This window comes from Sturnira hondurensis, unplaced genomic scaffold (genome assembly GCF_014824575.4).
Source record: "Sturnira hondurensis isolate 20B ecotype Veracruz unplaced genomic scaffold, ASM1482457v3 Scaffold0021795, whole genome shotgun sequence".
NCBI lineage: Eukaryota > Metazoa > Chordata > Mammalia > Chiroptera > Phyllostomidae > Sturnira > Sturnira hondurensis.
Window position 1 is genome coordinate 7,889,616 of NW_028094426.1, and position 15,295 is coordinate 7,904,910.

Here is a 15,295-nt window from a genome sequence, read left to right on the forward strand (position 1 = left end):
CCTAGCCTCTTATTCTGTTTGGTGCTGTATAAGCAGCTAAGGATAGAATACAGTTTTTATATAAAGTAAGAAACAGAGCAAAACAGATATTTTGTATTATTTTGTAGAAACAAATAAAAATATAAACAAACACATTCAGTATAGGACCATAGGGGGTAGTTGGAGGTTCAGACCAATCAGTGAAAGAAAAAGTGACCATTGTTTTTGAATGATAGAGGAAAGAGTTTACAGAACAGGTGAAATTGTGTCTTGAAAGATAGTTAGGTCTTCCCAAGATGGGCAGCGAAGGCACTGTGCTCTTGACAGATGGAGGACCCTTAACAGAACTGTTAATTTCACACTTCGGGTAAGTAGATCAGAGGCAGAGCGTGGCTGGGTGCAGGGGCAGGAGTAGGGCTAACTCTGAAGATTGAGGTTCAGAGACAGGCAGAAGCAAAACCACAGGGCGGTGTTATCTGTTACACAAAATGATTTGTACTTTCCTTAGGGAAATCGAAGAATCTCTCAAGAATTTTACAAGCAAAACTGATTTTGTGCAGTGAAATGTGACTTTGCAATTGAAGCTCAAGTATCTGGTCAAAGTAATAAAGATTCTTAACCAAAGCAGGGGAGACAAAGATCGTTATGTTTCTAGAATAAGGGCTTGCTTTCGGATGGGAACAACCACATGCTATGTCTTGAGACATATCTCCATTGATCTAACACCAAAAATGAGATAAATGGTGTTATCTAACACCATCATAGGACTTCTAGAAATTTTGAACATTTATTAATAAGAAAGTACAATATTGGTAGTCAAACTATCTCCCAAGAAAGCCAGACCTTATGAAAGCTCTGATGGAGATTGGAATGTGGAACTTTCTTCTACTTGAGGTGTGGAGAGAATTGGCTCTCAGTGAACAGTGGGGGCCCAGAGAAATGACAAAAAGACAGTGGGTCTGTATCACAGGAACAGCAAGGAACAGAATCAGTAACCATGCAGGAACCATCTCCTGTGATTCTGAGTAAAGTGAGGGCTTGAGGTGGGGAAAACAGAGAAGAGGAGGAGGGCATAGATGATGACAAGAAAGTATTTTTCCTTATTGATATACTAAATCTCTAGAAAATGGTGAAGTAGGAGCCAGTCACCCCAAACTAGATGGCAGTTTACAAAATGTAAAAATAATTATTGTCAAAAAACTTGATAGTTTTAACAAATGTAATTGGCCTTTGTGAGAAAAGAGATTACACACTTGGTCATTTCTTCTTTGTTATATCTGAATATACCTCCCTTCGATTCCAAATAGAGGGTATTCCTTTCATCCACAGTCTGTAAATGATTAATAATTCTTCTTTTTCCAAATTTCCTCTTTGATCAGTTAGGCAATGTGGATTGGACACTTGTCTAGGTTTTAAACGGATTTTCAATTTTTTAATTAAATAGTCAGTTATTCATTAGCCCTAGCATATTTATCACATCACTGACTCAAATCAACTGGCAACATTTTAAAAAATCACATGCTTTACTTAAAAATAAAAATAAAAAATTTCTTATCTTTATTAGACAAGTGATCCTACCAGAAAAAAAGATTAAACTTACGTTTCATTCCAATTGACCAAGAAAAAAAACAATTTTTTGACTTGAATATTTCTGTGGTTTCTTACTTGGCACAGCTTCTTTCCAGCATAAGTAAGCCAACAGGAAAAAGAAAATGCTTTATAGCTGAAAAAAAAACACACACACACACACATAACAACAACATTAATTCAGTAACTGAACACATTGGACCCTCCCAGAGCCCTCTCGGCCGCCAATGCAGGGCAAGGACGAGGACGAGGGCCAATTATAAAGTGTGGCGGGCAATGTGTGAGGCGCTGCTGAGGTGTGGAAGTACCTTTAATAATCAAGTAAGAACACTTATTTGACTTCTAAATAACATTAAACACCCAAGGTTGCAGTGGTAGGTTGAAATACTATTGATAATATCTACCTTGCTAAGTCACTACGAGCACATGTAACACCTGATGGTATCGATTCTATTTTCTGCACTGGGAAGGTAACACACTGGAAGCCGCACACCACCATAAAAATGAAGCCACATATTTGTGCAAATAATGAGAGTGTAAGTACATTTATTTTATGTGATATTGTGATGTTTAATCATAAAAAAATCTCATAATTTTTAAAGAAAATTTATGGTTTGGTGTTGGGCTGCATTCATGACCATCCTGGGCCACAGGCAGCCAGCTGGTGGGCGACATGTTGGACACCCCTGGTCTCATGGATAGAACCAGAGGAAGCTCAGTAAGGTAACAGAGGGCCCGGACAGTGGTGTGAGCCAAATGAACCTAAAAGATGTACATGGAGCATTCCATCCAAAAGGAGGAGAGCACATTATCCTCTCTAGTGCACATGAAACATTCTCCAGTACGGATCACATGTTAGGTCACAAAACAAATCTTAATAAATCTGAGAAGATCGAGATCTTCTGACCACAATAAAATGAAACTAGAAATCAACAGCAGAAAGAAAACAAGAAGATTCACAAGTAATGCAAACTAACATTTCTGAAAAACCACTGTGTCAAATAAAAAATCAAAAGGGAAATTAGAAAATGTCTTTAGACAGATAAAAATGAACAAATTGTGATGCCCCAATTGTGATTAATTTCTATTGTCACTCAAATAACTCTTGGCTAATTCCCACTTTATGAAGGTAGTAATCTCACAAAATATTTATTACTCAATACTTGGTGAAAACCAGTGTGATGTTTTTGGTATTTTAAATTATTCTCCATCTTCCTCTATGTTCTCTCTTTCTCTCTCCTCCTCTGTGTGTGTGTGTTCTGTCAATTGACATTAGGCATTTAGATTCAAGCATAATAAAATAAAAATTGTAAGATGGTCACTAATAGGATGAGCATTTTCTGTTTCCATAGTGATATATTGACAATATGCAGTCATTGTTAATCTGGAGAGTGGGAGAAGACTTGAGGGGAAAGGAATATGCATTGGGAATAAAGTTCTTAAAAGTAATTTTAAGAATAAGAGTAAATCTATGCTGATTACATTTCAAAACTTTATGAAATGTTTGCCTTAGCAAATAAAAATAAGACAAATTATACTGTGATTAGAAGCTATGTAAATATTAATTAACATTTTTGAGAAAAACCTCACCGCCACTCACCTATGTCCCCAGGTCTCTGGAATGTTGTGAGCTGCATACACCGTGAAGCTAAGGTGGGAGTGGAGCCCAGGATGCACACAGGAAACATTGCCAGGTGCATTTAGAGGCCGGAAATCTGCATAAAAGCTGCTGCCATAGACATCAATTAGCTGGTAGATGGATGTGGATAATTCAGTTGTCACTTTTTCTATCAAGCCTAGGGGGCAAGGATATAAATCAGGTCACCTGTGAAGGACCATATTTATCATTAGCCATCTCGTATAACTGTGAAACTTTTTATAATAAAATTTAAGTAAGATTTAATTAAAATGACCCTCCACCAACCGAAGCCGATTAGCCATCTGTGCCTCTGTATGCAGCCTGAATCAGCTGCTAGTGGTGTAGATAATGAGATGTCCGATCTTCAGTTATGGAAACTTTGGAGACCTTTAATCCAATACCAGAGTTGTGGATTACTAAGTTGGCATTGTATCTACTATAATTTGCAATAGTTTTGTTTTAGGTTATTATTGTTTAGAGTTAATTTGAAGACAAGCAACATGTTTGCTACATGGCTTATAAATTCGTCAAAATTCCATCTAGAAGTTAACCGTAATAAATTTGATTATGCTATGCTGTTTACCATTAACTAAACACTAATCGTATAACATGCCTTGTGTGCCTATAAAGAGAGAATGGTAATAGTACCTGGCTGGAATCTGATAAGCTGCTTAAAGCTTATTTATGAAAGCTTTATGATACTAAATCTACTCAAAATCAAAACAAAGTCTTACTGGAGTTTTTTCATTGGTTATTTAAAGGGAGCCTATTGCTTTTTCCTAAAAGTGACTTGAAGTGTCATGAAGGTGGAAAATTTCTAAAAAATGAAAGACTAAATGAAGGGTCTAACAGTTTTTAAATATGTGGTAAATGAAAGAAGCCAATGTTAGGCATGCTGGTCATATGAAAAGGGTCATCTAATTACGGAATGAAAGATACACTTTCCTTAGAATGGCTTTCTTTCTCCTGATAAGCTCTCTTTGTTGGAAAAAATACCTACCTGGAAGGAAGGAAGTAGAAAAGACTGGTGAAATGTACCAGGCAGATCTGGTGGTCTTTGACCAAAATCAGGAAAGATGGCCCCATGACAGTGGAGACGCTTATGAGGGTGGGGATCGTTTTTTAGTGTTCCATGTCAAACCTCTTAATGGGGCCAGCAAATGGTACTTGCTGCTGGCACTTTATATGCAGAAGGGAATGAGTGAACCTTTAATACATTCGCTACTCTCAGTTATTTTTGCTTTAATATTCAACTATAGTAATAGTTTAAAAGTTACATGAAGAATAAACTTGAATATAAAAGCTCAAAAATATCCACTTGACAAACATTTAAACAACAAAAAGGTTTTAAGAAATGAAAAGAATGTATGAAGTGAAATGTTATGAATGAAATATCTGGTTTCCCCTCTGCCTTGTTCCTGGTGCCTGATTGGTTTTGCAGACCAGAATCCACAGACCCCTCAGTGTGGACCTGCCTGTTGTCCCTTGGGAATGGTGGTGGCACTTGTCAGGCCTTGTCCAGGCTTTGAAGCAGGCCTCCTTGGACCCCAGTCTGGTCCTGGTAGATGACAGTATGGAAGAAAACCATGCAAACGGAATCAGTCTGATTTGATTTACATGCTGCCCTTTTGCATCCTGGGCCAAATAGAAGTATCAAAATGCCACATTTTAGATGTTTCTACTTCTCTGTCACTTAGAGACAGGAGGTGTAATTACTGCATGGCCTAGGGAAGGAAGACGAAGGGCAGGAACATGCTTAGTGGCTCCCACATGGGAGGATTTGGGCACAGGGCTGGAGAGGATTTTGTCACGCACCTGAACTGCCTGTCCCTGAGGCTACTGAGCACCTGTCTTAAGCCACTAGGCTTGGGAGGCAATTGGGGAGGCAATAGGGCCAAGGTCTGGGGAGGGGCGGAGCCAACCTTCTTGAGGGAGCCTTCTTGTGCAGTAGGTTAGTGGACGACGTTGAGGTGACAGTGGAAGATCTAGTAACAGTCCTCCTGCCTCTCGGTTGCTCCATGTCCCCTTGGGGGATGCAGTTCTGAAAGTCCGTGTCGATGGGGCCCCTCTTGGCAAGGCCACACAGCCTGCAGCTCCGCAGCCTCGATGGGGGTGCTTTCCCTCAGCAGGTACCTGCGCTGACTTTGCAGCTGCCTAGCGGGTGTTTGCTGATGACGTTGGTGGTTTCTCTGGCTTGGACAAGTGGAGGGACACGGAGGAATGGAGGATTTCATTAAAGTTCAGTCCCAAGTTTACAAGTTGCAGACTCGGGGATCCGAGTGCAGCCGTTTTCCAGGTAAGTGTCCAAGTGGAACTGGGAGTGCCTGGTGAGGAAGACAGGCCTGGTGGCCTTGGCTTCATGGTGGTCCAGCCTGGACACCAGTTCTTCAGATTGCAGGCTTCTTTTCTGCCGGTTGATGAGGGACCGTGGTTCTGGCTTGTCCCAATTGGGATCCCCAAAACCCAGCCTGGGGCTCCCGGCGCCACCTGTGCCCGTTGCTCAGCCACAGAATCTCCGTGTCCCCGCCACGGAATACTTAAGGGGTACCCCCCCCCCCCACCACCGCAACCGCCAGAGCACTGCAACCGGTGACAGAGCTCGCGGGACAGCAGGGGAGACGTTGAGAGAACAAGCACATCATTAGAAATTGTGTTGTGATTTGATTCCAGCGTGTGCGGAGTCAACAACACATTACTGGTGTTGATTCAAACACAGGCACTTCCTCCTAAATTGTTTCTGAAACAACCGTTGCCTTTGGGTTTCTAGTTGTTTTGAAAAGTAAATAGCACAAAAGGCTTTTCTCTCCAGTGGTCTGCAGTGCCCAGCACAGTCTGCTCAGGCATTTGGATACTCACAAGAGAGGCAGGCTTCAGCAGGGACTTCTTCCCACATCCTGTCTCCCAGCAGCTCCGTCCATAACTAAATGTTTTTGTTGTTGATTATTCACTTGATTACTCATAATCTTGCATGAAATTTGTTAGATGGTCAAATTTTATGTATTCGCTGTATTTCTAAAAGTGTGCCCTTTGTTCAAATAGCCCGAAAGGAAAAAGAGCCGTGGAAGGGCACGAATTAAATTCTCTGGGAAATCGGCAGCAGCAATGAATGAGACAGAAGGAGTAAAGCAGCATAACATAGCCCTAAAAGAAGCCTCATCACCCTCTGGAGACCAGCCGGCAGCGATTCTCCTGAACAACAGGCAGTAGAGGATTATAAACGTAGACAAACATCTTGTTTCTTGGTCCCCAAATTGCACTGCTGGTACTCGGAAGCAGAAACACACAACTTCTTGTTAATAACCTTCAATCTTGTGAAAATGAATACACATACAATAAATCATAAAGTTAGGTCAGAGATCTTATTAATTGAAGCCCCGGCATATATTTAGGTGATTTTAAATTATTTTGATAATTAAACTTCACTCTTTACTTTTTGGCCCGGATGTTGTTGGTTATATAATTTGCTTCTTCCGAGTGTACAGAGATGTGTGCAGCTCTCTTTCCAGCACTCCGGATGAAGAATGTACTTCAGATGTCATTAGACATGTGTTGAGGACTCAGGATACTGGGCTTGATAGTAAAATATAGAAGAAATAATGTTTATCACCCCTGATGTTACTTTGGAAAAAAATGTCATACTATTATGAAAGAAAAATAAAGACAATGTTTATGCAATTGAAATGCATTTATTGGCATCTATGATGACTTAGCAGAGAATATAAGTCTCTGGGAATGCTCCTGTACAGTTTTATGGGATCTCATATCCACTTCCTTAGGAATACAAGTGAGGGGATTTTATTCCAACGTTGCCAATAGAAAGAAAGGACCAGCTCCCTGCAGGCATACCTGCGGCTCGTTCACGCCACATTCCGTCACTTGGACTTTGTGTTAGTAACATTGTAGGGGAGGTTTCCCTCCCTCCCTTTCCCCTGGAGGACATGTTCTGGAGTTTTATGGATGCGTGGAATGGGGACTTTTTCACTAGTAAAGGTTTATTTCCCCATGTCCTCTGCCATTCCATTTTCCTCTGTGACACGAAGTGGCAGTTCTTTAAACTCAATAGACGGTCTTCTTTTGAGTGGCGGGAATTGGCATTGGAAGGATGCCCCTCTCTGTACATAACTTTCCACTGACAATGATTGAAAGTATGGAGGGCAGATTGGGGTTATTATTTGTACTTCATTATCAACTCTGAATCCAAGGGTGCTGGATTCAATATCTGTGAACTATTTTCTTAAAGACACGCAGTGTTGCTAAGTGCCTTCTCCCTAAATAAACAAGAATAACCCCGACTACAACCTGCACATTAAATACCATCATATCTTTAATGCATACTAAGAAAACTGAGGCTCATGGAGTTTAATTCTCTAAGATCATAAAGTCAAACAGTGGCAGAGTTGAAATTCAAAACCAGTTCTGCTTGATTCCAAAGCACAAGCCCTTTTCTCTGCATCACACCACCATATACCTACTATTCTCTATGAAAGCCAAGTCCTCCTGTGGCTTGTCATCTTACAGGCTGGGCGCCTCTGTGAACACTTCTTACAGAACCAAATGTTCCTACTGCTATGGAAGATTGATCTTTGGGAGCCTGACTTTTTTATTTTGAATATTTTGTTTATTAAACATTTTTATTCTATTTTTTACATTACCCGTATACCACCCCACAATTAATAAACTGTTGCCCATGTCCATGAGTCTTTTTTCCTTTATGCTCAATCTCTCCACTCCCACCACCATCCCCAAGAGCTGTCAGCCTGCTCTCTGTCCATGAGTCTGTCTCTGTTTTGCTTGTTAGTTCAGTTTGTTCATTAGATCCCACATATGAGTGAAATCATATGATATTGTTCTCTGGCTGGCTTATTTCACATAGCATAATGTTCTCCAGGTCCATCCATACTGTCATAAAGGGTAAATTTTTCTTCTTTTTTATGGCTGAGTAGTATTCTCTTGTGTAAATGCCCCATAGCTGTTTTATCCATTCATCTACTGGTGGACACTTGGATTGCTTCCATATCTTGGCAACTGTAAAGAATGCTGCAGTGAACATAGGGGTGCTATGTTCTTTCAAATGAGTGTTATGGGTTCCTTCAGATATACCCCCAGACGTGGGAACACTGGGCCAAAAGGAAGATTTACTTTTTATTTTGGGGGGTATCTCCATACTGCTTTCCACAGTGGCTGCAGCCATCTGCATTCCCACCAACAGTGCACAAAGGTTCCCCTTTCTCCACGTTCTCACCAGCACTTTGTTTGCTTATTGATGGTAGCCACTCTGCCAGGTGAGAGCCGGACTCTAAATTTGAAATTAGTGACTTTGAAAAAAGGCACTTGCTACTTTCTTGGCATTCTTACATCAAAATATAATTAGCTAAAGAAAACTTTACAGTTTCTTGAAATGGTCATAAGGCTATTTTCAACATTTCTTGAATTTTTATATATCTCTTTGATTTTTCCCCTTTTTTAAAAAATGTCAGGCTAAAAGTTTACAGAGCATGGACCATTATTCATTCACAGGATAATCAGTTTCCTGAGTAAAAAGAGTGTAAGCAATGCATTTTTCCTCAAAAAATTGTGTGTATGTCTGTGTTACCATAATATTTGGATGGATAATTGAAAAAATTTATCTTTGGCTCTATAACTTTTTTTAAAAATTTGAGTATGTGTATGTTTTACCTTTTGCTGAAGTCTCTAATCCTTGATGAAAATTCTAAAAAAGAAAATAGATGCAAGCACACTTGTTATTCAGAAAACAAATTCACAAAACAGTCAAACTGACAGTATCCAAAATCCACACGCTGAAGCTTCTCTGGAATTAAGAAGACAAAGTATTCCTTGGTGTTATATGTAAATGTTTCTTATCAACAGAGGAAATCCAAATTGTATGACAAGCCTGAATGTTTGTCGTAATGGACATGCTAGGTTGATTTTTTAAAGAGACATTTCTAGGATAAGCTCAGCCTTAGTATTATCGGAACAATTCTCAATGCTCTAAGTGCAATCCTCCTTCCACATCATCGTCTAATAAATGATGTAAGTGCATTTCCAATTCTTTCAATTCAGTGTATTCAGTTCTCATTTATGCACAAGTTTTGGGCTGCACCAAAAAGAGGGCTGGAAGAAAGGGGACAAAATCACATAACTTCACTATGTAGTTTCATTTTTTCCTTTATTTTCAAAAGATTAAAAATAATTTTAAAACACTTGAGACTGTATGCTAAATTTTAAAAATACTATGTGAAATTTACTTATTTTTGTTGTCATTTAAGTTTGCATCATTACTATGATGGTTTTGTTTATTTCTATATTTTTTGACTTGTTTGTGCTATTTTTGTTGGAGGCCTGGGTTACTTTAGTGGTTTGGATTTGCCGGTTATAACTTTGGTATCATGAAAACTATATAAGATGACTCACAGATTCACAAAAATAAGGTTTCAGTCGAAAAGCAAATTCAGTTCTTTAATAAGGTATATTTTAGCCCTGGCTGGCATAGCTCAGTGGTTTGAGCACGGGCCTGCGAACCACACGATCGCGGTTCGATTCCCAATCAGGGCACATGCCTGGGTTGCAGGCCAGTTCCCAGCAGGGGACTCACCAGAGGCAACCATACATTGATATTTCTCTCCTTCTCTCCTTCCCTTCCCCTCTAAAGATAAATAAATAAAATCTTTAAAAAAATAAGGAATATTTTAACTGACACTAATGTTTTTAAATATTTTGTTTTGACAAGTTTGCTGTTTAGTAAATTCAATTAATGAAAAGCCCAGTTTCTCAAATAAATAAACTAGGGAATAATTGCTTTCCTATAACCAGAAACTTGTTACAGTACTACTAAAGAGAGAAACATTTCTATCATGTTTAAAATGCAATTAAAGTTATAGACAGCTTCTCATGGAAAAGCATTATTTACATGAACCTTTTCAGATGCACTTCTCTTGGGTAAAATATTTCATCTGAGCATAGTTTCAACCACTAGTCTTAACAAGTGCACATATGACAGGGGACCCCAAAAACCTGGGATTTATTTACAAAATGTTATGCATTTACTCTAGTTTAAACTTCAGTCACCTTCAAATTACTCTCCATTTGATGCCATGCACCTGTCAGGATGTTTTTTCCCACCACTCAAAAGTTTCTGAACTCGTCAATCTTTCAGTACCTCTGCCATTTTCTGTTCCAACTCTTCCACATTGACAAAATGTTTCCCTTTAAGGACTTTTTTTTTCATCCGGCGAAACCAAAGAATGTCACTTGGGGAGAGATCAGGTAAATAGACAGAATGGGACATGGAGGTCATGCCTTTTTTGGTCAAAACTGCTGAACACTCAGTGTGGTGTGGGCAGGTGTGCGTGTAAATCACCCATCATGCAAAGGGCAAATACACTGAAAGAGTTGTAAAAAAAGTGACTGAAGCCAAATGCAGCCTCTCACAACGCCAGCCAGCACACTGATATAGAGGGGTTGCTAGAACACTCAGCTAGTGGGGGAAGCCTGTATTACAAGGGGCCCACCCTCCAGAAGACAATCCCAGTTTTTGAGGGTCACCCCTCTTAAGAGCTCTACCCCATCCATGTTAGCCTGACTATTGAAGATGCTGGCCTGACTTAACGAGAATTCAATTTATTCAGAAATAAAAAAGCCTTGTATTTTAAAATCACCGTGATAGCCATCTACAGACAACGTGCAAGGCCATATATTTTTCTTTATGATTCACTTATTTTATAAGCATTTAATGAAAATACATTATGTGAGCTTCTGGAATACTGAAGGATGAAAAATTGTTTCGGATGCTGAATGTGGGCATGAACAAAGGCACAACTTTATTTGTGATACAATTTGTCATCTTGTCAAAATTTACATTTAATAAATACCTGATGACTTCCCTGTGTGGCAGGAAACAGTCTCGTGCAAGTTGACAAAAAAAAAAATGCAGCCACAAGAAAGGAAAGCTTCTCAAGTTTAACTCTGTTGGCAGAAGACTCCCCTGCCTCAGTGTTTCTTTATTCTTGGTTCCTGGCGGGTGGACAGTCTGAACTGCGGTGACATTGTCAATGGCAGCTGGTTAATGCACAAATTCTGTAGAATGTGCTTACTCCTTGTGTCAACATTCTTATGTGGGTGGGCTTTAGTTATGTTCGAATGAAGAAAGAGATGGAGAAAAAGCCTGAATGAAGGTCGGGTAGAATTAGCAAACTTTTAAAGTACGTTCACAGTAATTAGAATCTGTTTATTAGTGGATATTAAACTATCCATTTTGGTCATTGACATGTCTGAAATAAAACTGTCAACTGTTAGCTGTTTTCTTCATTTCTGCAATGTGAATAATCACATACAATTTAGTGCTCATAAGTGTACCAATAAATGGAAAATGTGAATATGAGCTTTCCTTGAGAATTATCATAATTTGTAGCTTTACTAGGAAATAACATCTCCTTGAAGTATTCTTTTGGCTTCAGATATATTGAAAGTTTGATATTTCAGAGAAAATTTTCATTTGCATTTTCCTTTCTAGTCTTTCCTTAGGAAGATTCAGAAAATGAACATTTTAAAGGTAAACTTTTTATCTAGTAATACTTTGATATTGGTTGAAGTCCTTCATCCTGAAGTTATTTTCCTCATTTTTTGATCAGTTGTTTATTTCTGCTGGTTCACTGAGAGCTGGGCATAAAAATGGATGAACAATCAGGCAATCTGACCAGATGGGAAGGCACATGTTCACATTCACACATCTGGTCTACCCCACTGGCCAAGGTTCACATTTGTCATGAGGCTGGTGGTTGTCAGTGGCCCTGAGATAATTGGGACTTAAGCAGAGCTTGTGTGAACTAACCCCAGGTTGGCCACATGGGAAAGATTCTCAAAAACGGCCACCATCACCACCCTCACTACCTCCACTAATAATACTGACTCTCCTTCAGGACACTGTCTTCTGGTTTGCTGTTATTATTTTACATTTCTTTCATTATTAACATTATTTCTAATACTTATTTCATCAGAAATTATTAACATTACTTTTAACATAAGACCCTTGCAAGTTTTGTTATCCTGTTTTAGAGATGATTAAAACTAAAACTTAGGTAAATGAATGAGTTTTTCTAAAGGATGGTCATCTGGAAAGTAGATCTTGAATTCAAATCACGTTGGCATGAGTCTAAGCTCTTGGTACTTCACTATCTATTTCAGGTGCTTGTAATGTCTCTAATATGATAATCTGAGGGAAAGTAACATTGAAAATAAATTCCCACTCCCTTGTTATCCTGACTTAACTTCAGTTTTTGGAAGGTTTTCCTTAATATTATATAATTCTTAAGTTTTTGAGTTTATCAAAATATTTTCCCAAGATATTTGTGAGAGGCTTTTTAAGACTACACTATAATTTTCCTACCCTGACATAGAATAGAAAAGTGTGATTGGATTAGATGTGTTCACATCAGCTTTATTACCTTGACATCATTTGTGAAAACCATGGATCTTAGTATCAACACCCAACTACAGTCTTAGAGACTGCCTAGTTATCTCATTTTCTTCTATATATAGAAAGTGTAAGAGTAGAAATTTCACCACTAATAAAAATAAACTAAGGCAATAAACACATGTCTGTATTAGAAATTAAATTTTGAGGTTTATCGATGATAAAATTTAAATTTTGATTAATTTGTTGCTTGTGCTTTTAGTTTTTAACAGATGTTTATCTTGAAAATCTTTTGGTGATGTGACTTCTCTGCTCCTCAGTCATCCCTGCTACTGTTTGTGTATGCAAATAAGGCATTTACATTTCTACACTAATTATTTATTACTAGCTCTTCACAAAAAACGTTCTAATTAAAACAGAAAGTTCAACTTTAAGAAATTACTGACTTTTCATAGTCACCTACTTGAAACAATAAGCCCAATGATTTTTATATATTGATATAGTTGTCCACTTTCTAATTCAATCTTTTTGAAATTTCAAGGCTGGCATATTTCAGGTAACATAATTTCTGCTGTTCCTTCCCATGCAAGTAAGGGTGTAGGTAATCACTCTCCCTTACAAAGTCTCACACATGCTGGAGTGTGTGTAGGGACCTGGGTTCAAATCCCTATTATGCCACTTATTAATGCTCTACACACAAGCAGTATAAATATCAGATTTTAGTAATGAAATGAGCATTGAAATACCTACTCTGTAGCATTGCTGTGAGAAAGAACTGAAATAAAACTTAAATGAAATAATATTAGTAAAACCATTTTATTATTGCAATATACTATCAAGTACTTGTCATCATGGCTATAATCATTATAACCATCATATCTTTCTGGTTAATCCTTTGCTAAACTAACAATAAGACTGAATTAATTCATCAGACCAGATTTCCTATTGTTTTTTTTTCCTGGATAATAATCACACCTACATCAGATTTCTGAGCTTAAGACATCACATAAATCTCATTTTTTTAAACTGGAAGGAAATAAACCAGGAAATCATTGCAAGATGTGGGATCATAGAAGCAGTATGCATTACAAATTCAGCAAAAGATGCCACAAACATTGATCTTTTCTGCACATGTGCTTGATCACACACCCAGGGACACTTACGCCTACGTATACCATGCACACAAGAGCCATTAACAGTCTATATCACACACTGGCTTGTGAATATTATTATATAAGTATATTCATCTAGGTAGATTGTGGGCTTGATTTTAGTCTCACTTAGAAGTTACATTGTTGTTGCAAACCTTAAAAGTGTAAGAAATTGCTTTTTCATTTAATTAAATCTCTTGCTATAATAGTCAAGTTTCCATTGTCCCCAAATGATCGAAATATATGTGCAAACACACACAAAAACATATGTCGTAGTTACTCTTGTCCTTCAATTTTTTAAATTAATTATTGAACTCAGGTTTAAAATAACTTCTGTGTAATAAGTGAGCATATTTACCTCTGGTTTTCTCTGTAGAATAAGGTTGAGTTCACTTACAGCATATGTAATTTGCTTTGTCTCCACACATCCCAGAACACTGCATATATTTTTAACTTCTTCAATGATATTTTCCACATTTTGCTGCAGATTAAAAGAGCCATATCTTATGGTTTATTAAAATTGAGAGGACACTAATTTATCTTTACACTAATTCTTTTTCCATGAAGCAGAAATGTAATAAAATGTGGTCGTTTGTTCCTACATACAAGGACTTTCAAGACTCTTTATCTGGTGGCCTGAGCTACAATTTGCATTGAGTGAATGCTCAAAAGTAGGACTATTAAGTTTATTTATATCACCTCTAACTCTAATTTAATATTATCTGAAATAAAATGGGGGAGAAGGGGTTGGGGAGAAGGAAGGAAGGGAAGCAGGGAGGAGGAGGGTGGGAGAGGGAAGGAGGGAGGGAGGGAGGGAGAAAGATGGATAAAGGGAGAAAGAATGTCTGGTTTTTTGCAAAATACTTTGAAAACAAGGCAAATGATGGCAGACCCATAAAGAGTTTCAGAATGCATCTGTTTTAGTAAGCAGCGTAGAGGAGAGCAATTTGTTAAAAACTCGTATTCCCAGCATCCAGAACAAACTTGGGACAATGAAATTTAGTGTTGGAGCATTTTGTAATCATTTGATTGTACTATCCTAGAAGCAACTGATGTTTCAAAAAAATTACCAATGACAAGTACAGTCTACAGTAGTGACAAACTCTTCTTAATATCAAAATTACTGGCTGCACTTAAGATAGTTATGCACAGATATCATGATCACAGTTCAAAGAGTTTCTCTTGAAAAAACTTTGTTATTCCATCACAGTTGTCCCCATTTTCCTCCCATTGCTCTTCCCTACCCTGCCCACCTCCTCTTCTCCCACATTCTATTCTCCCCAACCCCTGTTGTCCTTGTCCACGGGTAAGAGCTTCTTTCTTAATTGAATTTATTGGGGAGACATTGGTTAATAAAGTTATATAGTTTTCAGGTGTAGAATCATTACTCTTTTTATTTCTCATTTTCACATGTTCTTAAATTAGCTTTCATTTAAAAAATCTGCTCTATTTTGACCTTATTCTTTTCCATATATCACGAGGAACTATGTTGAGAAATATTTTTCTTCTTTAATCTTGTGCTATTCA

The 15,295-nt window shown here is 38.1% G+C and overlaps 1 protein-coding gene across 2 annotated transcripts in view; it reads right to left on the reverse strand.

The window, feature by feature from the left end:
- The window catches only part of PIK3C2G (phosphatidylinositol-4-phosphate 3-kinase catalytic subunit type 2 gamma), a 268,609-nt gene that overhangs the window by 185,001 nt on the left and 68,313 nt on the right, over positions 1 to 15,295 (reverse strand). For both annotated transcript variants that reach the window (XM_037033809.1, XM_037033810.1), the window contains 4 exons: positions 14,127 to 14,249; positions 8,882 to 8,915; positions 3,167 to 3,362; positions 1,580 to 1,702 (listed from right to left, as the gene is read on the reverse strand). In XM_037033809.1, coding sequence (XP_036889704.1) covers positions 1,580 to 1,702; positions 3,167 to 3,362; positions 8,882 to 8,915; positions 14,127 to 14,249 — 476 coding nt within the window. The remainder of the gene's footprint in view (positions 1 to 1,579; positions 1,703 to 3,166; positions 3,363 to 8,881; positions 8,916 to 14,126; positions 14,250 to 15,295) is intronic.